General features: G+C 49.9%; 9 protein-coding genes across 9 annotated transcripts; 5 read left to right on the top strand and 4 right to left on the bottom strand.

Moving 5' to 3' along the window:
• Window positions 1-217: 217 nt before the first annotated feature.
• On the bottom strand, window positions 218-1,854 carry T310_9702 (Actin binding protein; the record flags this gene model as incomplete). The annotated part of the gene is made up of 2 exons (XM_013467851.1): window positions 218-666; window positions 837-1,854. 2 exons carry the CDS (start codon window positions 1,852-1,854, stop codon window positions 218-220), a joined length of 1,467 nt encoding a protein of 488 aa, XP_013323305.1.
• A 624-nt stretch (window positions 1,855-2,478) lies between these two features.
• On the top strand, window positions 2,479-3,153 carry T310_9701 (uncharacterized protein; the record flags this gene model as incomplete). Its single annotated transcript, XM_013467850.1, has 2 exons — window positions 2,479-2,908; window positions 3,107-3,153. 2 exons carry the CDS (start codon window positions 2,479-2,481, stop codon window positions 3,151-3,153), a joined length of 477 nt encoding a protein of 158 aa, XP_013323304.1.
• Window positions 3,154-4,675: 1,522 nt separating this feature from the next.
• Window positions 4,676-7,773, bottom strand: T310_9700 (Protoheme IX farnesyltransferase, mitochondrial; the record flags this gene model as incomplete). The annotated part of the gene is made up of 3 exons (XM_013467849.1): window positions 4,676-5,419; window positions 5,835-5,915; window positions 6,217-7,773. 3 exons carry the CDS (start codon window positions 7,771-7,773, stop codon window positions 4,676-4,678), a joined length of 2,382 nt encoding a protein of 793 aa, XP_013323303.1.
• Window positions 7,774-8,054: 281 nt separating this feature from the next.
• Window positions 8,055-9,067, top strand: T310_9699 (Monosaccharide-P-dolichol utilization protein; the record flags this gene model as incomplete). The annotated part of the gene is made up of 2 exons (XM_013467848.1): window positions 8,055-8,681; window positions 8,768-9,067. The coding sequence occupies 2 exons, from the start codon at window positions 8,055-8,057 to the stop codon at window positions 9,065-9,067; spliced, it is 927 nt and encodes a 308-aa protein (XP_013323302.1).
• A 360-nt stretch (window positions 9,068-9,427) lies between these two features.
• Window positions 9,428-10,911, bottom strand: T310_9698 (uncharacterized protein; the record flags this gene model as incomplete). The annotated part of the gene is made up of 3 exons (XM_013467847.1): window positions 9,428-10,077; window positions 10,391-10,407; window positions 10,661-10,911. 3 exons carry the CDS (start codon window positions 10,909-10,911, stop codon window positions 9,428-9,430), a joined length of 918 nt encoding a protein of 305 aa, XP_013323301.1.
• A 1,284-nt stretch (window positions 10,912-12,195) lies between these two features.
• Window positions 12,196-13,429, bottom strand: T310_9697 (uncharacterized protein; the record flags this gene model as incomplete). Its single annotated transcript, XM_013467846.1, has 2 exons — window positions 12,196-12,890; window positions 13,174-13,429. The coding sequence occupies 2 exons, from the start codon at window positions 13,427-13,429 to the stop codon at window positions 12,196-12,198; spliced, it is 951 nt and encodes a 316-aa protein (XP_013323300.1).
• Window positions 13,430-16,928: 3,499 nt separating this feature from the next.
• On the top strand, window positions 16,929-17,619 carry T310_9696 (uncharacterized protein; the record flags this gene model as incomplete). Its single annotated transcript, XM_013467845.1, has 3 exons — window positions 16,929-16,984; window positions 17,072-17,182; window positions 17,289-17,619. The coding sequence occupies 3 exons, from the start codon at window positions 16,929-16,931 to the stop codon at window positions 17,617-17,619; spliced, it is 498 nt and encodes a 165-aa protein (XP_013323299.1).
• A 1,221-nt stretch (window positions 17,620-18,840) lies between these two features.
• Window positions 18,841-21,262, top strand: T310_9695 (MFS multidrug transporter; the record flags this gene model as incomplete). The annotated part of the gene is made up of 4 exons (XM_013467844.1): window positions 18,841-18,919; window positions 19,075-19,156; window positions 19,202-20,040; window positions 20,145-21,262. The coding sequence occupies 4 exons, from the start codon at window positions 18,841-18,843 to the stop codon at window positions 21,260-21,262; spliced, it is 2,118 nt and encodes a 705-aa protein (XP_013323298.1).
• Window positions 21,263-21,676: 414 nt separating this feature from the next.
• Window positions 21,677-22,165, top strand: T310_9694 (uncharacterized protein; the record flags this gene model as incomplete). The annotated part of the gene is made up of 2 exons (XM_013467843.1): window positions 21,677-21,798; window positions 21,874-22,165. 2 exons carry the CDS (start codon window positions 21,677-21,679, stop codon window positions 22,163-22,165), a joined length of 414 nt encoding a protein of 137 aa, XP_013323297.1.
• Between the last annotated feature and the right edge of the window lie 3,433 nt (window positions 22,166-25,598).

Genomic DNA, 25,598 nt, shown 5'->3' with positions numbered 1-25,598 from the left:
TGCAGCCCTCTTTGCGAATCGGAGATACGAATCATCGTCCCTTCCTGAAGCTTACCGATTCGAAGATATCCAAGTCATCATGTAGGATGGAACCAAAAACAAAGGGTAATATTTCACTGTGAGACGTCTAGTGTTCGCTAACTTGGCGTTCAGCATCAACATGGTAGCAGAACACGATTCAAGAGAGCAATAGTGACGATTTATGATGTCTATATATCTAATCCATGTCAATTTCTCCATGTATGCACTCAACCCCCAAAATGGACATTGATTGGAAATAAGGAGAGGATGGATCAAAGATAAATGTGGCGTTTCTCTTATCTAGTCCTTCAGAGCCCGCCCGGGGCAATGGAAGTGTCAGGTTTAGAATACGGAACCCGAGCGTTTCGACCAGTCGTCGTAACTTTCTCTCATTTTGAGAGGTTGTCAAAGCAGACAGATATTGTCTTACATGCACGGAAGCCGTTGCAGCGAACATCCAGATGTGATCGACGATGCCTTGGCATAATTGGTTTCCCCAATTATCTAAACGAAGGAAACAGGCAAGGGCTGGGAAAGCCATGCCTTGTCCTGGAGACAGACCATATCTGGGTAGGGGCATGAAGTCCCGTAGATGAGGATCTGCCAGTTTCACGGCAGACAATGACGGCGTGCGCTCAATGTTGGCTCGATATTGAATCTATATTTTGTATTCAGATCCAATCATGACGCATCTTCATTCTGTTTCTCAGATTCTTTCGATTCCACAGCTTGTTCAACGCTCGGTTCAGCTGGCTGGACACGTTTTCGGAAATGAGCCTGTAACCAGCATCGGTACATCTTGAGCCGCCGCTTACGGTTGACAAGCAGTCTCCGATCGACACCTAGATTGAGAACCTCAAAGACTCCCTTGCTCTCTTCTGTCGAATGTTCCTTCTCTCCTTCCGTCTGCTGCGCCGTTTCGTCTAGCTGCAGGCCCTTCTCGGGAGTCCACCGTCCAAATATGCTTTCCAGCTCGTCTTTCTCGAAGAAGTATACTCTGGTCCCGTCCCCCCGAACGTAGAAGTTCTCTGAGAGATAGCGTCCCTTCTTGAAGCGCACTTGCGCCAGGTCGCCTCGACCGTAATCTCGGAACAGAATATCGCCTCCCGGCTTGAGAACCCGATAGATGTTACGCAGCGCGCTATTCCACTGATCCGGTGCTAGAGCAGAGAAGACGAAGATGAGCACAACGACATCCACCGACTCTTCGCCCAATCCGGGAGGGAGAGAGTCGTCGCCCTCTTGGGTGACATCCCACACATCGGCCTTGATGTGCTTCTCATTGTAGTGCTCACTCTCGCGCATGACCTTGACTGCTGTTTTGGAGAAGTCGCATGCATGCACCATCAGTTCGTCATTCTCGTTGTTCATGATCAGCGGGAATGCCGTGTTCCCTGCGCCCGCTCCCACCTCCAGCACCACCTTTCGACCGGCACCTTTCCGCGTGACTTCAGCAAGCACTGGAAACTCCTGGCGCAGCCATTTCCGGTTCTTGAAGAAGTTGGCGGCATTGTTCTTGTAGAAAAGATCCCACCAGCGGGCGGGGTTGGAGTTGAAACGGTGGCGGTCAAATTCAGACACGGGGTTCTCGCGCTGTTTGGCGTACTGGATCTCGGCGTAGGCATTGTACTCCGGGTCGGTCTCGACGTGGTCCCAAGCATTGAATTCGAAGACGTCGTCACCTTCCTCTAGGTAGCGGGATCCAAATTGGAATGGGTCGCTGCGCTTCTGGTTGTTGGCGGGGTCATGAGAGCGGTGCGGGGGGACATGGGGAGGTTCCACCAGCTGGGCGATGGTCGCGTAGTCGGAGTCGGGGGGGAGAGCCGGACTCATGGTCAATCGCGGTGCAGTGGCGGTTCATAAGAGTACAGAGGGGAGGGCAGGAGTCGGGGACAAAGAGGGGACTGCAGAAGATGAAAAATAGAAAGGGCGCGCCCCAATTCGGCTAGCCTGACTTTTGCGAGATCGTATCGATAAGCCGCTTTTTATCGGCGGCGGGGACCCTCGCGGCCCAATAGGAAGGCGGGCGATGAACGCTGGTGCCTGAGAGCCTCACGCCGCCCGTGACTTCCCCGTGTCCGCTCCTCCTCTCTCCTCTCGTCGTCTCCATCTCCATCTGCCTCTGCTCATCCCAGCGGTCTCGGAGACTCTCCAGGGTGCAGACAGATGACAGGAAGATGGCTTTTTGAGCGCTAGGTCTCTGTACCTACCAATTCTTACCCCCTTTTCCTTGGTCGTTCCGTGTTTTCCTCGGCCGCCTTCCAATCGACAGAAGACTTGCCAGACCCGCACGCAGCCCTGTTCCGGCCCTTCCTCTTGGCCACTATCATCATCCATGTCTGGCCCATTCGACATCACTTAGACGTGTTGATCTAGCTATAACTGTCTTTTCTTGAGAGACATCTAGATCTTCACCTTTCTTCAGTTTCCAATCCGGCATTCAGGGCCGCTAGCAGCATGCCCCTCCTTTGCGGCTGCTTCGCGTCTTCCGCTTCGCAGCGTCCACGTGTCCAAACTCAGGTCCCCTCTGATCCGCAGGCGGGCTTTGTACGGAGAGATGACCACGTGGACCCGCCTCAATATTCCAATGATCCCGCCCTGGAAGGGGTGGAGGGCTACCTTCCTGTCGTTCCGCTTCCGAGATATACTCCCCGTCCTGTGAGCGTCCATGAGAAGACACTCCAGCTGAGCCCAGATCAGGATGCTCCTGGCGCTGCCATTCGCCGAGATCCAGATGAGAAGAACAAACGGGATTTTGAAGATCCTCCAACGCAGTCAGCGGAGAATCCCAATGCTGACGACGCATCATCCACATTCTCCATCCCCAGCAGCTTTGGTCACACGTCGACGGAAACAAGGGATACGCCGCCGCCTCCGTACGAATCTTGTACGTCCCTGGTGCCATCGCGCTCCAGGGCATCATCAATGGACCAAAGGGCAGAAGTCACGATGAACACTCAGCCCACGCAGGTTCCATCGCCAATCACTCAACCTCCAATGGTTCATATACCCCAGCCACGCCCTGTCTTTCCACGGCCGGGGTTCATCTACGGCAGCAGAGGAACTCCTTACTCTGATGCTACAGATCACATGACCGGTGACCAACGGAGAAGGTCGTGGAACAGTCAATGAACAGTCTACATCTGGTTAGCACTTACTACAGTGATCAGATAGATCCTAAAAGGAAGATTGCCTTTCTATATAGCATTTTTATACCATTTCTCTGGCATTTTTTGGAGGCATTATGGGCCATCCTATTCGGGTCATGTCGCCGTGCATGCACATAGTCGGGGGAATATCTGCTTTATCAAAGGCGGTTGAGTCTTCGAATTCTGTTTCGGCGTTTCGGATCTCTTTTTTATCTTTTCTTCTGACTTGCTTTGCGATTTCTGGCGAGTTCGAAGAGGATACCCATGGGAGGCGCATAATCCAGGCGTCTGATGGGTGGGGTCTAATATGGCAGTATATACAGCAGCGGCCTAGCCTCGATGTTTTTAGAGTCAGGTCGAATTTGATGGATCTTCTTACTGTCGGTATTGCAAATCTAGCATGCAACGGATAGGGAGAGACCACATAATATGCGTCTATGCGCCATAAAATAAATGTCCCAAATATTGAGATTTCCGAGGACGTTCAGAGAACGAATTCTGAATCCTTCGTGCCCGACTAGAATGCGATTGGCGTCAAAGCCCTTCCTGACGCTTGAGCACATAGCCGCACGCGCAGCTTGAGCCACCAGCTGAGAATGACCAGCGCGGGAAGGCCCCTGTTTGTGAGCAGCTCGAGGTCGTCCGGCAGCAGACGGCCCATGAAAGAAAGGGGCGTACTGGGGAAGTTCGTCACCGAGACTTCGAGTTCGAGTAGGGCGACAGCATCCGCGGCGGCCAGTCTCTTCCGTCGTGGTCTTTGATTCCGCACAGGTCAGCCAGGCCCGAAGCAGGCTGACGCGGCCGACGGTGGTCGTCAAACGTGTCCTTGTCGTCCAGATGCTCGCGGGAGCAGCCCTTGCGCCAGGCCCAGCGGATGGCGTAGGCTTCACTGCAGCAGGAGCCAGTTCAGAAGCTCCAGGTCTTTGTGGTCCGAAAAGACCCACGTGTTGGCCGGCTTGTATTCCTCAGCGGGAAATATGAGGACGCTCGTGAGCATGCACGTCGAGAAGAGAGTGCCAATAGTGTGGAGCTCGCTCGACGCTGGCTTGTATCTCTCACGCGGATAGGCTGATCACTTGCTGTCAATGGTAGGCCTGGGTGACCTTGTAGCATGAGTTGTCTAGAACGAGGCGGCAGAAAATGGGTCATAGTGACAGCCATGATGCTGTGCATGAGGTACGGCTCCTGGTTGCGGCCAGATGTCAGCTTAGGAATAACGACTGATGGTAATAATCAGAAACAGCTACAACTTCAGAAGTCCTGTTTTGCTTGTAGTGTATCTAGGTAAATTAGACATGTTGCATGCAAGGTCAAGGTTGTACTCTCTCAAAGTAAACAATATGTGGGCAATCGCATAATTGCAGTGTAGTGTAAAATACAGGCCCTGCTGGCGCCAACTTCAAGTTCTTTTCTTCTTGCCTCTTTTTTTTTGTTATTTTGAGAGGAGATAGCCGTCTACCTTAAGTAGAAATCGAACTTCGAACTCGGTTCCGTACTGATATCTATCACTCCTGCACCTGCTGCCTGATGGCGTAGACCTTGAAAACATCATCACTTCTATCCTGCGCTCGCAGCGACAAGGCCCCATGCTCGTCGATCCACCACGCGACCTCGAATCCGTATGGATAGGGCCCTTCCCTGGGACGTTTCTTGACAAAGTGACTGTCGTCGTCGTCATCATCATCGACATCGACATCGACATCGACATCATCGTGATCACTTTCGCAACTGCCTTTTTCACTGTCACTGGTTTCATCTCTGATAACTTCGATGAGGAACTGAGGATGCATGATTCTGAAAGCCGCCAGAACCTTCTCATTTGCTGCCTCGACTCGAGCGTATGTGCCGATGACATGGAAAGTTGTGTCCTCGCAATCACAGAGTTCTTCATGGATGACAACAAAGACCTCGTGTGGAGCGGCAGCAGCCACGGCAGCATCTGCACCAGCACCAGTAGCACCAGCAGCAGACTTAGTAGAGCTTGGTTTCGCCCTGTTATTACCAGCTTGAAGACTACGGTGAACAGCTTCGATCTCCTTGAGCATGCTTTTCGGATAACGGAGGTCGTTTCCTTCCTTTTCGTTCACTTTGACACGCTGCCCAGCGACGATGAGCTGTCTGCATGGTCCAGCACCATCGTCTCTTGCAGACGAGTCCAGACGACGTCTTTTCTTGTTGTGTTTGGGATTTGGCATTTCGATATCGAGATTTTTGCGACACGAGGAGACGTGTAGAGGAGCGTCTGGAGGCTGTGGATTGTACAGTACACATATCATCAGTATATCGTTGCATAACCTTTTTTTTTCACGTTTCGTTTTTTGAGGACAAATGGGATACGTACCTAGACCAGACTCAAAAAAGGTAAGAATGCAGATATCCCGGTTTTCTGAGTAGCTTGCAGCAAGGCCTGTTGTTGTTTTTGTCAGGTTAGGATGGTTAGGACGTGTTAAGAGGTAGCAGTTAGGGAGTAGGGAAGTGGTGTTGTGATCATGACAGTATCGTCGTCAGGTAAACAAGCCACTCTATCAGGTGTCAGACATGTTGTGCTGGTTTCAGTAGTCTTGTCTTGTTTGCATCTCGTGGGTAATTAAGAATATGGACCTGTTGCGTACAAGCCTGCAACCTCTCATGGTGAGCAAATCGTCTAGACAACAATGTGCATACCTGACTGCAGTATGTATGGCACAAAGAAACAGGTATTCTTGAGTCAACTCCAAGATCTTTTATGATATTACACAACCTCATCTGTCCAGAAATAACATTAGAAAAACAAATAACATTGTTGGCATGGAGATAAGGGAGGATATAGATACAAAGGACAAAGAGATGAAGGGAGAAACTATGAGTGGTGTATATGAAGAAAGAAACAGCCGATGGACATTTTCAAACCTACTCATATAATACATGCAATACAAAAATGAAAAATAAATCGTTTTAACGCCCCGACCTACCCACTACCCGCTCATCTTATCTCACAGTGTAGAAAAGAAAGAATAGGAAACGAAAAACGAAATGTGAACAGGTCTGGTCATGTCGTAGATCTTACAGTCGAAAGGGCCACGGCTTTCTCAGATTCTGATCTCGAGGTACGCACGTCTGCTTCATCTTCTTCCTCCTCGTCGCAATATTCGTCTTCGTCTTCGGGATCACCCACGATCCTCCTCCACACTCCGTCCCACACTCCCTTCTTCGTCACCAGTCCTCCCACCAGCAAGATAGGCAGCTGCCACACGCTCGCCCAGAAGAGACCGCGGGCGCTCCCTTTCGCACCCTGGTGCTTCCAGAATTGATATGCCTCCTTGACCAGCCACCCGTTGGCCAGCGTGCTGCTGACCAAGAACCAATTGTTGACAATGCCAGTCCACCACATCCCACAGGCGATGGGGAACATGAGAATCGAATATCGGAGCGCGACGCGCGCATTGCGAGCCGGGTTCACCCACGCCATCATCTGGTGGCCCGCGGCCTTGTATTCCTCCCGGATGAGGTGGGAGAGCGAGTTGAAATGCGGGAACTGCCACGCAAAGAGCAATGCAGCCAACAGCCATCCGCCGATGCTGTCTTCGCTCAGCAGCATATCCCGCCAGGTGTCATGGCCCGTCGTCGCCGTCTGACCCGCTGCAGCAACCCAGCCCATCATCGGGGGAATGGCACCCACGATGGCACCAACCCAAGTATTAATGACATGAATTCTCTTCAGCGGCGTATAGGCAAATGCATAGAGGCATATATTCGCCGCTGATAACGCTGCAACGGTGGGATTCGTCCCCACGTAAAGCAACGTGACACCAGTCAGTCCCGTCGCAATGGCGAAGAGAACCGCTCCGCGACTCGACACCAGTCCACGGACCAGAGGCCTGCTGCGCGTCCGCGTCATTCGTGCATCGTACTTCGGCTCGAAGAACATATTTAGCGTATTGGCACTGGCACTTGACAAGAACGTTCCCGTGGCCAGGTAGAGGAATGTAAGAGTAGAGGTGGACAGGGTCGGTTGGGCCACGGAGGGATCGAGGGTGAGAAGCGCGGAGATTGGATAGAGGCCATATGCAGAGGTAGTCGTCAAGAGAATAAGAAAGGAGAGACGAGGTTTTGTAAGGGCAAAATACGCCGTGAGTTTGCGCCGGAGGGAGGTGGTGGGAAGCGCTGAGGAGATAGCGGAGAGTCGAGCGGAAGCGTCGAGAGGAATGATGGGTTCGCCTGAGGTCGCATTGGCAGCAGCCACCTGCTTTAATCGTTTCCGTCGTGGGTGAGGAAGTTCCTGTGATATCTCTGCAGCAATTGGAGCGGTGGGATTCTCCGTCGGCGGCGCATGGTTGGCGGAGGGTGCGGACGTATTGATCGAGGCCGTCCCGCCTGACGCCAACAGCCCCTTTCTGTCAGCGCCACGAGCCAATGGCTCATGCGAAGAGAAGTAGTCCCTGTGAAAGGCCTTCGGGATGGCCGCTGAGCCGTCAGCAGCTCCAGACAGGCGATACGTCGAGGCAACAAAGCTCCGCCGCAGCGAGCCGGGAGACGGCCGGCCCAGTCTGGAGAGGCATCGCGAGCACAGCGACGCCGAGTCGAGAGCCGACACTGGCCTCAGCAGCGACGGCCGTACGATCATGACAAGGCTGCACCGCAGTTTGCCCGCGGAATCAGCATTGAGGGTGCGTTGTCGGAAAGACGGAGGGCTGATTGGAGAAGAAGACTGGATGCAATTTTGTCGGAGAAGCCGCAGCGACCACAACCGCAGTCCGTCTCCACGTGGATTTCCGACTCGACAGTTACGATTTGCTTTTGTTTACTTCATTCCCCACCGATCAGAGAGAAACATCGACAAGGCATCTTGCGGGCTTCGTTCATCCTCGATATAGCTGACAACTTTCTTCTATTGGACCACGCCAAATGGACAAACTCCAAACCACGGTGCTTGATCCGCTCAAGCCGTACTTGCAGCCCGTCACGACCGCTCTGCCGGAGCCCGTCCACGATGCGATTATCTCGCTGATCGGATCGCCGTGCCACAGCGCACTGGTGCTCGACCTCGACGTCAGCAAGGACCCGGCCTGCACGTCGCTCGCCATCTCCAAGGCGCTGGGCCTGGCCATCGTCGGTGCCAGCGCCATCGTCAAGGTGCCGCAGATCCTCAAGCTCGTCAGCTCGCGCTCCTCGGCCGGCGTGTCGTTCGTCTCGTACGCGCTCGAGACGGCCAGTCTGCTCATCACTCTCTCTTACAACGTGCGCCAGCAGTTCCCGTTCAGCACCTACGGTGAGACAGCCTTGATTGCCGTGCAGGATGTCGTCGTCGGCGTGCTGGTCTTGACGTTTGCCGGGAAGCCTGCCGCGGCAGCGACCTTTGTTGCTGTCGTTGCGGCGAGCATCTACGCTCTGCTGTTCGATGCGAGCTTGGTGGATGCACACACGCTGGCCTACCTCCAGGCGGGCGCGGGCCTGCTGGGCGTCGCGAGCAAGGTGCCGCAGATTTACGCCATCTGGCGAGAGGGTGGAACCGGACAGCTGAGCGCGTTCGCTGTAAGCAATTTCTACTCTACAACAACTCGACAGGCAGACAGAAAGACCTGATCGCTGACTGACTGACTGCTTCCGCTTGACTGCAGGTGTTCAACTACCTCCTCGGATCGCTCTCCCGCATCTTCACGACGCTGCAGGAAGTCGACGACAAGCTCATCCTGTACAGCTTCGTCGCCGCTTTCTCGCTCAACGCCATCCTCGCGCTGCAGATGGTCTACTACTGGAACAGCCCGGGCCTTGCCCGGGCCGAGAAGAAGCCCCAGAAGACGGTGGTGGAAAAGACCCCTGCTGCTGCTGCTCCTGCTCTTGCTGCTGCTACGGCCGAAAGCAGCAGCGTCGCCCCGAGACCGACAGGAAAGACACCCACTACCAGACGGAGGGGTTAAAAAGAAAAAGAGAGTCATTTGACTAGTTTTTCGGAAGTAATGCCATTGCCAGTATTAGTTATTAGTTATTACTTTTTTTCTTTTTAATAACCCAGGAACTTTTGCAAATCCGACCATTTCAAATTCCCCCCTTATTGTTGTACTGTAACCCGAAAACTCCCTGAAAATGCTTCCCATCCATGCCATGTCCTGAACACCTCACCTTCCATGCTCCCACGTATGTATCCATGCCCTATTCGACGCCTTGAAAAAAACACCTCCCATCCTCCATGTATGCAGATGTATTGTCGTGTCAAAAGAAAGAACATCGAGTCTCGAGTCTCGAGTCTCGAAGAAGAAAAAGCCGACGACCGAGATCGATCAGCACAGAAGAGCCCAGGATGCCTTCGGACGGGCCAGTCGGGAAAGCACAACGTCCTTGCCGACCCAGTCCTTCAGGATCTCCGACCACTTCGAGCCCGGTTTGAGCGGTCCGATGGTCTTGAATTCGGCGTTGTTGTCCCGCATGTGCAGGTAACTGGGTTCGGAGCCTAGCTCGGTGACCACCCTGTCGAAAAGAGGAGCAATCGGGCATCCGAGGTCGACGTTCTCAGCCAAGAGACCACGGTGAGTGTGGACGGACATTCTGGCGAAGGAATAGAATCCAACAATGTCGTCCTGCTGTAGATGTATCACCATGCCCTGCAAGGCGTCGACCTGCCATCGGCGGAGGCTGCGGATGAGTTGGAGGCTACAATGCATACTCCAGAAAGGGTCCAATGGACGGCAAAGGTTGAAGATGTTAGCCTTGAAAGGAATCAACCGCGCCTCCCAATAAATTGTGCGACAAGTCAACAGGAGGGCAAGGAAGCGCTCCAGATTGAACCGGACGGGAAGGAAATCCGGATAGGTCCCGCCGCTCAGTGGTGGTAATGTGAAGACGTGCTCGTAAATAATCAAACGAATTTCCCTGTGCAGACGGAAAAAGGACTCGGACACGCGGGTTTTGGTGGCGGCCGTATAACAATATCCTGGATGGATTTTTTATCTGCCATCTCGCTAGACATCCTAATCTGCCATCTCGCTTGACATCCTAAGTCCGTGTGAGGGCGTTGCGTAGTGTAGCTGGGGACCATGTCAGCCAAAGTCTACCACGACAAAAAAAGAAAGAAAGAAAGAACACATGGAAACTGAAACATGCAATCATGAAGCTGACAAAATTCTTATCCTGAGTAGGCAATGTCGCGGAACCAGGTGCAGGCGTGACTGCAGCCCTAGCCACCGCTCTAGCCCTAAACAGATCTCCAAAATAAAAACAGAAAGACACGCAGGAATACAACTAACCTTTGAGATAGCTCAGACTTGCAGAGCAGTCAAGTGCAAAGAACAGAGCAGGAACAACGGAGAAAAAGGAGCCCACCAGTCAAAGATGGGACGTGTCAGAGATGGGATGAGACTGGTGTGGACAAGTCATGAAGCAAGACAAGAGAGATTTTATATCGCTCCATGGCAGCGGTCTATGAAGGCGGTGAAGGGGCAGTATGTGAATTCACGGTGCGATATTCACGGTCTGAGGAGCACGTGCTTTTTGCTCGTCACTTAGAGGATGCTGACTTGGGCTGTGTGCCAGTCATCATGTAACGGAATACCTCATCCAGAGGCAGAGCGGGTATCGCCGGTTTGGATGGGGCAGGGCCTCTCTCCGCAGCGCTCTCAGAAGACTCGACACCAGCACCTGGAGCCTTCTCTTGGACTCCTACCATTTCCATCTCGTCTTCTACTTCCTCCTCCTCCTCCTCTTCCTCTTCTGATTCCTCGTCCGCGAGCTGACGCTTCAGACCCGTGACCACATTCTGGATGCCCATTTCTTTTCCTCCAACGTGAAATTACCACCCCAGTTCCGCCTTCTTGCTTCCATGTTTGCTTCAATGGGTGCCCATTCCCACAGCTCGGTCAGCTCCTCCTCGCTGAGCCCGTCTCTATCTCCCAGCGCGGAAGCACCTGCAGTCCGGCCCCGCGCAACCCAATCTTCCACGCGAGGATCCAGCTTTGTACGCAGCAATTGTTCTAGAACGCCAGCCTCGGTGCGCCCCGGAAAGGAGGGGGCCGGGTAGGCGACGAGGGAGGAGAGAAGCTCATGATGCTCCCACAGCTGCGCGGAGATACTGTTCAGATTGTTCGAGATAATGTTGGCTTGCGACTGCAGCGAACTCCTGTGTTCAATTAGCGATCAGCAGTCAAACATAACAACAACAACAACAACAACAACAACAACAACAACAACAACAACAACACGAGCGAAGATATACCATGAGGGCAGAGGATCGCTATGCTGCAAGCTTGCGACGAGGGAGCCCAGCGAGTGGGTGAGCTGCATCAGACGCTGTCGCGTCTGCTCGAGAACCTTGACTTGGTTCTCATTTATAGAGGTCGCCATTGGAAGCTGCCAAGCTGTGTATATCAAACGAGGGGCTGTACTGTACCTAGGTAGTCCCTGAGGAGGTTGCGACGTGAGTGCGGACGGCAGATGCTAGTCTGAAAGCGGATGATGACTGGCGTCGAGCTGCGGGCGCTGGTCGGGGTCCAAGCTTTGCCGAGCACGTTCCCCACACGACAGGAAACGGAATGCCCGCACTTCGTCCAGTTCAATCTGGCATTCACGAGGACATGTGTTGATTGCATAAATATATGGCAAGGCATTAGTATCATTGCATAGTTTCTGAATATTTTCCTTAATATTATCTCATTACCTGCTATATACGTTAATCTTCCGAGATTGCACGTCAGATCAATCAATCCTAAGGAGTGATAATAAGTAGTTCCAGACCAAAAGCCTATTTATTTATTAACAGACAGGACTCGGGTATCAAAGCTGTACAAGTGGAGTAAGAGAGAAGGTAAAACAAAAAAAAAGTGACGCTTATATAACTCCCATCTCCGTAAACTCGTATAACATCGTCAAGTGCGCCCCAGGTGCGTCCAGCACTGTCCATGGCGCGGGGAGGGTGTGCTTCACTCCATGGCTGGTAAATCTGGTGCATACATAATCATAACCGGACAACGTAACAAGCAACGCCTGATAGTCAAAGAATGGAAGAAGGCGTTATATCAGAAAACCGCGCCGAACACATTTATCTCCTGAAAGATGGTCATCGACCCTGCTGGGATGGAGGCGGAGGGAAATGGGTCTGTTGCTGCTCAGCGGGCTTCTCAGCCTCATGAGGGTGAAACGCCTGAGCCGGAGCAGGGACGCCCGGAGATACCGGTGACGCGTACGACGCAAACCCGGTCTTCGAGAATCCAGCGTCGTACCTCCGCCCGTCGGAATCGACCACGTCGAAGCCGGATCCATAACCATAACCAGGTGAACCCACCATCTGATGGGGCATAGCGCCAGGGCTCTGGTAGGGAGAGAAATTCCCCCAAGCAGCCTGTCCCGGGGTGCTGATGGTGGTGTCATTCCAGCGCGCATGGAGGTGGTGCGAATAGCTGCGTTCTTTGGCCTTCTTGCGACGGTGACGGATCAGACAGAAGCAGCAGAGGGCGGTGAGGGCAACGAGGATTAGGAACCCGATGATGGGAAACACAATGATAACCGTTAGGAACTTCTGGACGGGTGACTGTGCCGCTGCGGCCGAAGAAGTCGTCAGCGACGCCGTCGTGGTGGGAAGTTCAGTCGAGTTGAAGATCCGGGATGGACTGATCGGGAACGCGGTTCCAATGAGCGTCTGGAAGTGACAGTTATAGCGAATTGCTTCCAGGACTACCAAGTCACAACAAGTCAGTTTGATCCGATGACTCAAGCTGGGGGTAGAAGAGAGAAAATACAATTCGCCAGAAAAGCCTGTTGAGACGTCAATGCGTAGCACGCTTCACAGGTCGAGACCACGTTATCCGCAAACGCCGAGTCGCCGCAGAAGGTGTCCATTGTAGAAGGGGTCGGATTTTGCAGCTGAAACTCAAGCGCAGGCGACAGTGGGGTACATGAAACCAGACAAGGCGTCGAGACATTGGTCACCGCTGCTGGAAAGTTATAGACGCAGGCTGAAAAGGCATAGCGAAGATTGTCTGGGAGAAATGCGATCAGCATTCAACTAGCCCTGCGGAGTGATCGAGGGTTCACATACATAGACCCCAATCTACGTCTGTTTCTCCGGTGGACTGGTCCCCGTAGACACTCTGCAACTCGCAAGAGATGCAACTCTGAAATTGCGATCCGGTGGTGGTGCTGGTGTATTGTGAATCAAGACAGACGATCTCGTCGGTGGTGGTATTCGTCGGATTCGCGCACACACTGGTACAGGGCGAGCCTGGGGTCACCCTCAAGCTGAGGATGCCCGGCACGAGGCTGAGAAGGCAGAGGACAGCGCGAGTAGCCGCCATGGTGAGAATATGGGGCTCCTCTTAGCGACAACAGTTGAGGAAATCAGAAGGAACTAAGAACCAGCCCCCGGGTGAAACTGGCTATGACATCGAAAAGAGATTGCGGGGCATTTGATTAAGAATCTAAACAAACCCAACTTCTCGCGAGAATTATGTCCTCACAGGTCCCAGATAGATGACTGCTGTAGTATAGACGAGATCGAAAGAGCTGTGCAGGAAGAACTCTCGGATTGATAAAAGGCGGGGGGTAAGCAGCGATCGAGGCGAGGCCATCACACTACCGTACCACCTAGGATACTAGTACTAGGACTACAGAGTCCACACAGAGAAAAAGAAAAGACCCTGTCGGCAATCCGGCATGCACAGCAGAGCACGCATTCTTAGCTCCAGAAGCTTAGCTCTCTGGGCGCTTAGCCAGCGCCTCAGATACGATGGGCGGGTAGCGTTCGGTTGCTGATCACAGCACATCAATCAAGTCTGGCAAAGACAAAGCTGATGATGGGTCAGCCAACAGGCAGGAAGCAAAGAATCAAGCAGTGAAAGACTGGCAAGGATTGGCCATGGACAGCGCTGTGACTGTGACGCTCTGCAGCAGACTGCATACTCCGCACACCCCTCTCTGCAGGCGATTGCAGCGGCAGACACGCTGATTCGCACAGGCTAAAAGGCCGGAACTGCAGGCACAGACCAGCCGGCCAAACCAAACACCAATGATGAGGCGCAATGAGAGCAATGCAAGATTAATAGCCTGGAAAGCAGATCAACGCGAGTGGACAGCATGCGCTGGGGTTTAGATGGATTGAGTGGAGAGATCATGGCAAGCGGGGAGCCAGCAAACATTCCCACTAAGGAAGTATGGAGTAAGACACCGCAGACAAGCATTCACCTAGTAATAGTCCCAGCGCAAAATATGTACTCAGCTTGAGGGTTGTACAGAATGTGCATTCAGCTGATCCTGCCATCCAATTAATTCACCAGGCGAAATGTAGTACAGGTTTGCAGCCCTGGAATGAATTCTGAATCCCCATTACGGTAGTCATTCACAGTCACTCTGTACTACACTGGGTATTTCCAATAGCCCAATCCAAAGGCAGAGAGTAGGTATTAGCAGAGCAGAAATTCTACACGATCGACGCTGGAAAAATAAAAAGTGGCGGCAGATTGCTTCTGCTTGTAGTCATACTATGTACAGCAGGCTACCAAGAAGAAGAAATTCAACCTGGCAGGTACAGTACATGTACTGTAGACAACAAAAACAGGAATAAGCTATAGCTTAGCAACATGTGACCTGTCATAGGATGTATTTATATCCTTCCTGCTGATCACAGCGGGCAAACCGCGCGCTAAATCCTTATTACGTGCCTTAGTATAGGTACCTACCGAGCAAAAAATCTACGAGCACCCTGTCGACTACCCTTCTCGTTTTAGTAGGTGAGCATCGCCGCCCTGAACTCACCCGATGGCGGGTGAGGGGCGGGTGAGTAGGGTGATCGCTGTGCGATAGTCGCGCAACTAGAGTGATTAGTGCAAGGCCAGTTCAACTGGTCTTTTAGCTGGTATGGACAAGTCTCACATTCACTATACCACAGTTTCCTATTGGTGGAGTTTTCTGCACCTCAAATATGACAGTTCTATGTCTCTTATTAGTTTAGAGATATTTGTATAGCCTCTTCTATTGCTGCCTTAAGACCCACTAATTATGGCTCTACATGTCTCTGCAGAACATGAAAATAAAGTTCTAGTTCTTCTCCCAGGTATTTAGTCTGCAGAGCATCCTCCTTTATCGCCACTGTTATGATTATTTGGGTACTAAGCATTTTATAGTCATCTTATTAGATTCCACCGACTTCTTTTTTTTTTGCTATTTTGCGTTGGTTGTGGCCTTTTGTCGATGCTCTTTTCTGTACGCTGACCTGGGGTGGACAATACCATCTCCCTCATCTTACAGTATCCCTATATGGCCTCCATGATAGACGGAACTACGGTTGAAGAATAGGACATCCTGTCTATCCAGGCAGTCAAGAGGTGGAAGAAGGCCTGGTAAGAAGCTATAATCTATAGGTGAGTTTGAAGGCTTTAGCAAGCAAACAACACTTCCCCTGGATTGTGTCCAGCTTCAAAATATACTCCGGCCTGTCCCAGCCTACCTCGCTGATAGGAGACCCCAAACCATGATGATTTTCTTTATCCACGAAAATGTGTCTAAAGGTCTGGGAGACCTCAAACAGCGTATATGACTTGTTGCCAAGAATCCTATCTCACCGATCTCTCTTCGCTGTGCAACATTCCACAATATTGTATTCACGAGGAAGGCACGGCCTTCACTTGGATCATAAGATCAACCAATGACAGGTTTTCCAAACAAAAGCGCAAAGCATCACCTGTCGATTTCTTTGCAAAGGCAGACAACGGTGATACGAGGTCCTTAGGAAGATTGCCGCGATTCTCAACAATCGAATCAATTACCTGAGAAATATGAGAACCAAAAATTCTCGGTATGTAGGGCTTGCTTACACACTGAAGAAAGGACTTGCAGTCGAGATGGCCGCTGCTGAATGCAAACGCTTTGAGAACGATTGCCTGTGATACTTTCTCCATTTTGCTTGTGAAGACAGAACTTCCGGGCCAGGCCACATGTACGTAGTAGAAGTGGTCTTCTTCAGTTCCCTCAGCGGTCCCACATGACATTGATGGCTTCACTGCCTACTGCTTTCGTCAGACGGGTATCGTAACCAATTAGGTATAGTGGCAGAGACTACTAATGCACGAGCTGTAACTTTCGCTACTGGAAGTTCCCACTAGATTATTAACAGGTTAACTACCTAGGTAACTAACTAACTATTTCCTTACAATAATAGTAGATATACTCCGTAGAGCCGAGGCTATTCATATTACCGGATTAGGCAAGCGTCCTCCATGGTGTGGAACTCTCTCCAACAAGCCCAGTCGGAGTCGGGTCGACATAAAGGCCTCTCGCACGATCCACACATAAAATATATGTTAGACTCCCAGCTGGATTCCTTGGAGGTTCTTTCTGCCATGGAATTAATTCGTGGCGTTTTTATATGCATTTTTATATGGAATTCAAATTCGACGTGGCGCGCGTTGACGTGTCGGTTTACTGCCGGTTTTTGAAAAGCGGTGAGAATTTCGGCCAATTAGACGCATTGTCGCTGCCAAGGGGATATGGTGGGACGGTTTTGCTACTTATAACGTTGATTGGCTGTAGGACAGACAGAACACAGTGATACAACGTATTTTATGCATACTATATACGTAGTACACACAGTTATACCACGTATTTTATGCATTCTATGTACGTAGTACTACGGTGGTTCATAGTCGTACCTACTAATGGCCCCAGAACCCTGAAACCCGCACTTGAAGGCGGGTATATAAACCAGCTCGACTCGACTGCTCTGCCGTTTTTATCTATTTTTTTCTTTATCATTTCTTTCTTTCAACAGGGACTTTCGCTTGCCAAGTCACGGATAAAAAAATGACCCAAGAGAAGGAGATCTATCTTCTCAAGAGAGACAAGGATGAGTCTGCTCGGTATGTGCTATATGTATTTAAGTACTCCATGAACAATCTACGGAGCCTCACCACTGACAAGGAATATGTACATATCTATCGCTGCAGGCTTGACGAGCAACATACATTTTTCGTGGACGTAATTGGAGGAAGTCCAATCCATGCATCAATATCGAAGGACCGTCTGTTTGCTGTTGCAGATATTGCGACAGGGACAGGGTAAGTCGCGGACCTCATTTTGACTTGTTAGTGGCTACAATAGGAACATTCTTCACCTGGAGCGAAGTTCAGATGGTTTATAACACTAATCTAATCATGTATATAGAATCTGGCTCAAGCATGTCTCCGAGCTGTTGACGAAGGAGGCCCCGTCAGACCGTTCGCGATATTATCAGGGCTTCGATATCTCTCCTGCCCAGTTTCCTGCTAATGCTGGTGACATACATTTCTCGGTTCAGGATGTGCTGGAGCCATTTCCGCCCGAGCATATGAATCGCTACGATTTGGTCCATGTCAGATTCCTGGCCGGTGCTATCAGACAAGCGGACTACAAGGCTGTGGTCGCTAACTTAGTAGCGCTTCTGAGTAAGAATATCCGGCCCATGTTTACTCCGTGGCCATTCAAATGGTCTGCACAAGTAACTTTGCTGTTTTGATTGTCTGGGACTGGGTTCTTCTCTTCTGCTTTCCGATGGAAACCAGCTAACGAAACCCCTCATCTCCAAAACCAGAACCCGGCGGCTACATCCAATGGGTCGACTTTGAGTTGGACGCCTTATCCCAAAGCAAAAAAGACGAATACCCGCGCTTCTCTGAAATCGCAAAACAAATACTTGATTTTGGAGTGAGGCTCGGACTCAGCAGCAGCACGCCCGCGGTGGTCTACGAGGCAAGCAAAGAAGCCGGGCTGGTGGACGTCACCAGACACGAATGCAGCACCCTTGCGCAGCCGCAGCTGCATGAGAGGGCGCAGCGGTGGATGCTGCGAGCATTCAGGGCTTTTGTGCCGCAGATGTTGCTTCGGAGTGGGAAGGTAGCGAACGAGGAGACCGCGCTGAGAGAGACGGATGAGCTATTGAAGGAGATTGAGGGGTGTTTTGCGGCGGGCGTGGTGCCAGATGCGAGGATTGGGATTGTGGTTGGGCGGAAGCCGGAGTAGGTGAGTCGGTAGGTTGATATATGAAGGACTTCCAAAGTCCAAAAACAGATCTAAGCATAATTGTAGGAGTCATTTCGAGTTGAACTGCTCAATCAGATTGATTACGAAAGGTCGATGAATGACTCTGATGGCGAAAAACTGTTCGGTTGAGCAACTATCCAAGGCATAAAGTAAATGCTCTATGACGGGCATTAGTGGGTTTGTACAAGAGTATTACTCCGTACACTAGAGTATCAGTCACAAGCTTTCCTGTCCATATAGCGGCCTGGATACTACTATTCACCTCTAGTAATGGGCAAATCCGCAGTCCTCGTTTCAATGAGAAACTGACCGCCATTTGAACAACCAATTTTCCAAGCTCATTACGGCTGTCAAGTCCGAAATAGGCCAACCGTGCGTCTTCAGAACAGCCCCAATCCAATATTATTGACGCCGGCAAGACATCACCGCGAAACACGTAGCTGGCATTACCACAGTGGAGGATTGGGGGTAGTCTAGATACATCATCTGTACAGGGGGAGATAGGGGTTATGTATGGCATAGTTCCAAATTACTAATCCCCCTCCCTATTCTCTATGCCTAGTATATGGTAGGGTTCTTTAAGGTTTTGGCAGTTTTTTCCTTAGGGATTGGCTTCTAGGGCAACACCGGATGGTTAAGGCTATCGGGCTAATATAGAATTATGATCCTACCGGCCTTCTTACATAAGGATGGCACCATGTATGTTAGACTGTTGAGGGTGTGCCATAGTCCGAAAACGCTCTATAAATACAAGGAAGATTACTTTCAAATGAGAGGTTGGTGATACTACTATACTCCCGGCCAGAAGGTATCCGTTCCGATAACGTACTCGGAGAGGTGGCTTGCATACGTTATTAGTCGAGATTATTTTCTTTTTCTGTCGAGTGTCAACCTCAAATAAAAGAGGAATATAGACTTGTAAATTTACTAGAATTTACTTTGAAACTTAATATCATTGGACCGGTCATTGTACAGGGACAGGTCGGAGTGCAAAGGGAACTGATCTCTGGCCGGTGATTTATCCTGCGCAGTCGGCGGGTGATGATAACAGATAACAGATTGTGCAGCTGTGCCAGATTCGGGCCGTCCGTATTTTCCTCTTCACGGAGCTCGGCACGTCAGCCAGGCTGCATAATTCGGTTCCTGAAGCTTGCTCAAGTTATGCACAGCCGAATTATTCACCATCCGATGTGCCGATATGAACCTCCAGCATTTCGACTTGCGAATTCTTTGTTGCGCCCCCTTGGATTTTCTTTCTTTGTTTCCTTGCCAGATTCCTCCTTAGCTTCGACGGGCACCTGTTCTCTTCTTGTGCTTCTGTTCTCGGCGATCTGTATCGACTTTGACCTGATCAACTGCCATATGGGAGGGCAAAAGAGCACCTCCGATCTGGAGGTTTCCAAGACGCCACACTGGCGTCTCGTCATCGACCAAGCTGTGGTGACTCCTGAGGTGCAGAACTTCCCCTACACCGGGTCGGGAACGTGTGATGACCCCTATGTTATCACCTGGATTCCTAATGATCCCCGCAATCCAATGCTCTTCTCGCCGGTGAAGAAGTGGATGCTGACGGCTCTGGTTTCTGTTTCAACCCTTGCTGTCGCGTTTGTCTCCTCTGCATACAGTGGTGGTGCAGCTCAGGTCATGGAGCAATTCCATGTCGGTTCAGAAGTGGCCACACTCGGCGTCTCCTTGTTCGTTCTAGGCTTCGCGATCGGACCGTTGATATGGGCGCCGCTTAGTGAGGTGTTCGGTCGCCAAATCCTCTTCGTCGTCACCTATGGCTGCCTAACAGCCTTCAACGCAGGTGCCGCTGGTTCTCAGAACATCCAGACGCTCTTAATCCTGAGATTCTTTGCTGGTGCATTTGGATCTTCACCTCTGACCAATGCAGGAGGTGCAATTGCAGATATGTTCGATCCCTCACACAGAGGGCTGGCCATGACTCTCTTCGCGGCTGCTCCTTTTCTGGGACCTACGCTTGGACCTGGTGAGTCAAAGTCTCTGGCCCTTCTCAAGTCGCACTGGTTGATCGTTTCGTCCTAGTTATCGGAGGCTTTCTTGGCATGAATGAAGGCTGGAAATGGGTAGAAGGTTTCCTGGCCATTTTTTCCGGCGCTCTTTGGCTCGTTGGTGCTGCGTTACTGCCCGAAACGTATGCTCCTGTTCTTCTACGCAAACGGGCCGAGAGACTAGCCAAGATGACCGGAAAAGTATATCGGAGTAAGCTGGATGCTGATCGACCAAGAAGCTCCTTGAAGGAGATGTTTGGCGCGGCGCTATTGCGACCCTGGATACTTCTCTTTCGTGAGCCGATTGTGCTCATACTATCGATATATATGGCTATAATCTATGGGACCCTCTATATGCTGTTCCCTGCATTTCCCATCGTCTTCCAAGAAGTACGAGGCTGGAATCAAGGTATTGGGGGTCTGGCATTTCTTGGTGTCACAGTGGGCATGATGTTCGCTGTCGCTGCTGCTCTCTGGGATAACAAGCGTTACATCCGCGTTGTCCAGAAGCATCAAGGGTTTGCTCCTCCAGAATCTCGACTCCCTCTATGCTTAGTTGGTGGCCTCGCACTTCCAGTTAGCCTGTTTTGGTTTGCATGGACAAATTATCCATCCATCCACTGGATTGTCAGCATAATTGCAACGGTTCCATTCGGGTTTGGGGTGGTCACTGTCTTTTTGACTGTTGTCAACTATCTGGTTGACTCTTACACGATATTTGCGGCTTCTGTCTTAGCGGCCAATGCCGTTCTTCGTTCCCTGTTCGGCATGGCATTTCCACTTTTCACCACTTACATGTATCACAACCTTGGTATCCACTGGGCTTCAACAATTCCGGCTTTCCTCGCCCTGGCCTGCACTCCTTTTCCCTTTCTCTTTTATAAATATGGAAGCGCTATTCGGCTGAAGTGCAAATTTGCCGCACTGTCGGATGATTTCATGCGGAAACTGCGCGAAGCCCCTCAACAGCGGGCTGAGCAGACGGATGAGAGCATGGGAGACACAGAAGATATCAATGAGAAGGCGACGCCGCCCGAGGCTAGCAAGGTGACAAGTGACCGGCGCCAGTCAATGGCTTCCACGGTATATAATGAGGAGAGCGCATAATAGGAACCCATACGGTATTGATCGTGTTCATACTGGTCACTCCATAGAGTACATGACATAGCAATCAGCAGCGAGTGGCGAATCAAAAGAGATGATCCGGTCAGCACAGTGCAGCGGAGAAATGAGGTCTTTATACCCCCTCAACGGCAAAAAGGCCTCTCTCGCGAACCAAGAACCCCCCCCCCCCCCCCATGTTACTAGTTGTTCACGTTGGCCTTATAGACATAGATAAAAATTCCACTCGACGCAATTTTCGTGAGCTTTAGAATATTTTAATAAAACCCCTGTATTACCATCTCCGTAATAATTCAGGGAATCTTTTTTGGGCGCTCCCAGATTGGCTTATAAGCGGCTCCAGTGGTCGCCCCAAATCCTACATCTGTGCATGGTGGCTGATCGGATCTCTTTGCAACCATGCATGGGGAAGAAGAAGTTTTGGCCATTGGCAGACCCTCCCATGTTATGGCCGATAAAGAGTCCGTCCTCGGCCGCCCTAGCTCTAATAGCCATGGACCCAAAGGATCAGCACGGTTATGGTGCGCTAGCGGACAATAAATAATTGGTGAAAATGATGTACTTATTTGCAACTAAATATTATATTTTACCCGTAGGATTCTCTTTGCGATCGACGAGATCCTGCCGACAACAATAGTAGATCGCCAGACGCTGTGGCTAATGGCTCCGCGGGCCATCCTAGGTTGTCTGCCCAGCCCGATCGAGGAAGAAAGTAACATGTACATGTATTCTTTCGAACCCAGTATCTCAGCACCGCCTGCAGAGAAGTTCTCCATAAAGTATAGAGGGACGGTGTCAAAGATTTTCGAACCCCAGCGGGTGAATGGGGGAAAACCCCCTGGAAGAGTCCTGCCAAGATGCCCGCCCTCTACTCCGCTGGACACTTAGTGAGGTCCCAAGTGGGCGACATTGCCATTGTCCAATCTGGGACGAGGCGATGAAGCATATGCGAATACATCAGATATGAGACGCTTGGATGATGGGTCCGTTTGTTGTCTACTCATAGTTGTATACCCGGAAAGATGTCGAACTTTTGATTGACGGTTGAACGCCACGATCAGAGATGGCCTCTCTACATGCCGAGTATCAATACATGCTGAGCACTAACTGTCAACTAGCAGAATCTCCCTTTAAGCATACATTATTTTAGTTTGATAATCACTCTGCTAATGTCATTGTCAATATTAAGCTAGATTAAACTATGACTTGACTCCTGTGATGCAAGCAAATTGCAAGGCATATTCTGTGCATAACCATTGCATTCTACCCCTGAGGTTTCACCTAGACATTATAGGATTATCCACAGCAAGTATTGCCACTTCAAACTTCATATTTGCTATTTAAGAGGATGCTAGATTACTAGTTTCAGTGCAGTAATGCTTACTAATTAAGTGGTGATAGAATGAATATAGCATCTGGATTATGTATACGAAAGGCTAATGCAGGTGTGGCTGATAAGGGGAAAACTCGAATAAGGTTGGTAATCAAACCTGACTATGGCCAGCTTCTTAGAGTCTAGAGTTGGAACGATTTAGTGTGTAAAATGAAGGATGACATTAATCCTATGGAGTATAAATAAAGGTATTCTATATAGTAATGAACTTCTTACTAGAGAAGGGTCTAGAACCCTAGCTAGGTTTATAATATCTTTTAACAAAGTTACAATAATAATAACCACATTCGGGAAAGTCATGACAATGCTAACACCTTATTGGCTCGTTTTACTAACAGGAAGTGGTACTTTGGCAGAGGAAAGGAAGGGGATCTGTGTTAGTACTCCGGTAATAATTAAGGATGCCTGAAGACATTAAACTTCATCTATCTCCTGATGACGTCTAGTCTAAATCCCAGAGGACAGAGGAACAGGAATTATAATAAAGAAGCAGGATAGAGAGAGATCTGGGAAAGGAGGAGAGTTAAGAAGAGAATAGAGGTATAAGATTGTAGTTAGGAAGCTAATTACCTCTTTTGGAAGGCAGCAAGGTCTCGGGTCACCTGATCTTCTAATAGGTGGAGATACCATCTGAAGGAAAGCTTTCATACAAGATCTTATATAGAATAAACATCGTTACAGCAGAAAACCCATCTATAAGGATTAGGAATGTGCGCTGAACAGACCTGGAAGCTTATAACTTAGAATGGCAGCAGCTGGCTAAATTAAGCCCTATTTTCAGAAGCCGCCTAGGCATGCAGAACTCTCTCAAAGCATACTTGAATAACTATTTGACAGGGTAATTAACTCAGAGCATCATTGCGCTCAGACGTGGCAGTGACAATAGGAAATCTCTGTCGAGGAAGCTATTGTAACCCTATCTTGAGTCTGTCGGCGCAGACAATAAGATGACCGAATTTTGACTAACTTTTTGACTAGACTAGAATCCCTAGTATAACATGAAGAAATAGTGATAATTATAAAAGATCAAGAAGATGTGAGAACAGACTAATTTTATATGGTATCAAGAGAAAGATGAGCGAAAAACAGCTTGAGCAACCAATTCTAATGATTAGAACCTATCTATCTAATTCGATCTTATCGCGCGAAACAAGGAAAATTCTAATGAGCATAGCGATCTACTCGTACGCAACATGACTATCGTATCTTTATCCTATATTCTATCTTATAGAGGATAAATGAAATACTTACTCTCCAAATCCATCAAATCGAGCAACAAGACCTCCACTTCGACTTTTCACTGGACGCCCTTCTTCATCAACCTGCTTAACAAAGCCCACCCCATGCTTGCCCAACGCCTCCTGCTTGGCAATCCAAGCCTGTTGCTCTACATTTTGACAAGACAAGATCCATTAAATGATCAGTTAAATCACCGGCGTGCTGACCTAGCTAACCATGCCAGATCTGGTGCTGGTTGCTCTTTATAGAGACAATCTTCTTCACTGACATTACTATCCTTAGATGCCCATCTACCCATATTATTAGCAGTTATCATAAAAAAAAGTGGATCAAACCATATACCCTATAGTCTACTAAAACTCTGTTCTGAAGTTCAATCGAGTCGTCAGAATACTTGTTTTCAGCTCTCACACTGTCCTTGTCTTAATATGTCCCTTTCTCATAGCCATTTGCCTTGGCATGAGCAGGTCTATCCACCTTTTTCTTGAGCATATTGGCAGATTTCTAGCAATAACTTGCACCAGAGAGAGAACAGAAAATCTGTAGAGACAGGCATGGAAATACAGCAAAATATCCGCAGAATCAAAAGAAAGTGCGGAAGGGAAAGAAAAGGAGAGTGGAGAGGCAGGCTGGAGAAAACGGAGAGAACGAAATAGGCGCGCAGGACACCTCTTTCACCACTGTTTTTTTTCTCTTTGGAGGTCGCAGGGGATGACCCACTGCCACCTTCAATTTTTCTATCTATTCCATGTATAGCGACTCCTTGGTTGGATGTTGTTAAACAACTGGCATGAGCATCAGGAAAGGATGGGTGAGGATGGAGTGAGTATAAATCAGTTTGGGTGATCTGATCACCCAGCTCACCCCGTTAAAGCAGCAGTGTCCGAGTGAGGAAGGAGAGAACTGCTCGCAGATTTTTGAACGATATTTTGACCTATCTATCAAAAATCTACGGGCACCTGGTCGACTACTCTTCCGGTACTAGTAGGGGAGCAACGCCGCCCTGAGCTCACACGATCGGGGTGAGGGGCGGGTGAGTGGGGTGATCTACAGGCGCCTGTCGCACGACTAGGGTGATTAGTGCTGCATAGGCTCACCCTTCCACGCTTCAGCTGAAGCACTAGTCTCACATTCTCCATAACAAAGGTATATGAATACAAAGCCCTAATGCCACCTAATTTGCAGAGCTACAAGCTGCTCTAAATTTACCGGCAAAATACTGGTGAACAAGACAAGGAAAGACAATAATAAAATCCTTCTAGCTCCAATTATGATGAATGCAATAGCTTATGAAAGATAGCTTATTATTGTGAATGTTCTCGGCGTAAGGCTGCCGAGAGCTCAGTGGGGAAATAGATGAAGTCTATCTAGGCATAGAAGATCAATATATTATTGCTCCCTCTGGGGAAGAAAAAGAAGAACTGACTAGGAGCCGGCGTTGAGGTCGGCTCTAAATCTGCGTGGCCGGTTTGGCGGTCACGTGGTAACTGACAGCTGATTGGTCAGACCTGGCAGCTGCCTGAATGCCGTATGGGTCAGGCACCAACACACCCCCCTCAGCGCCAGGGCTGGCCAACAAATTCTACATACATGAAGTCCTTTCCAAAGGTATTTTGACTTGACCAATCCCATTGTTCCGTTTATTCGTCGTTATGGTCGTCAATTCCATCATCCTTGACGTCCACTTTG

The sequence above is a fragment of the Rasamsonia emersonii genome (genome assembly GCF_000968595.1).
Source record: "Rasamsonia emersonii CBS 393.64 chromosome Unknown ctg1118621762198, whole genome shotgun sequence".
In the NCBI taxonomy this organism is placed as follows: domain Eukaryota; kingdom Fungi; phylum Ascomycota; class Eurotiomycetes; order Eurotiales; family Trichocomaceae; genus Rasamsonia; species Rasamsonia emersonii.
This window is presented reverse-complemented; position numbering and strand designations above follow the sequence as displayed.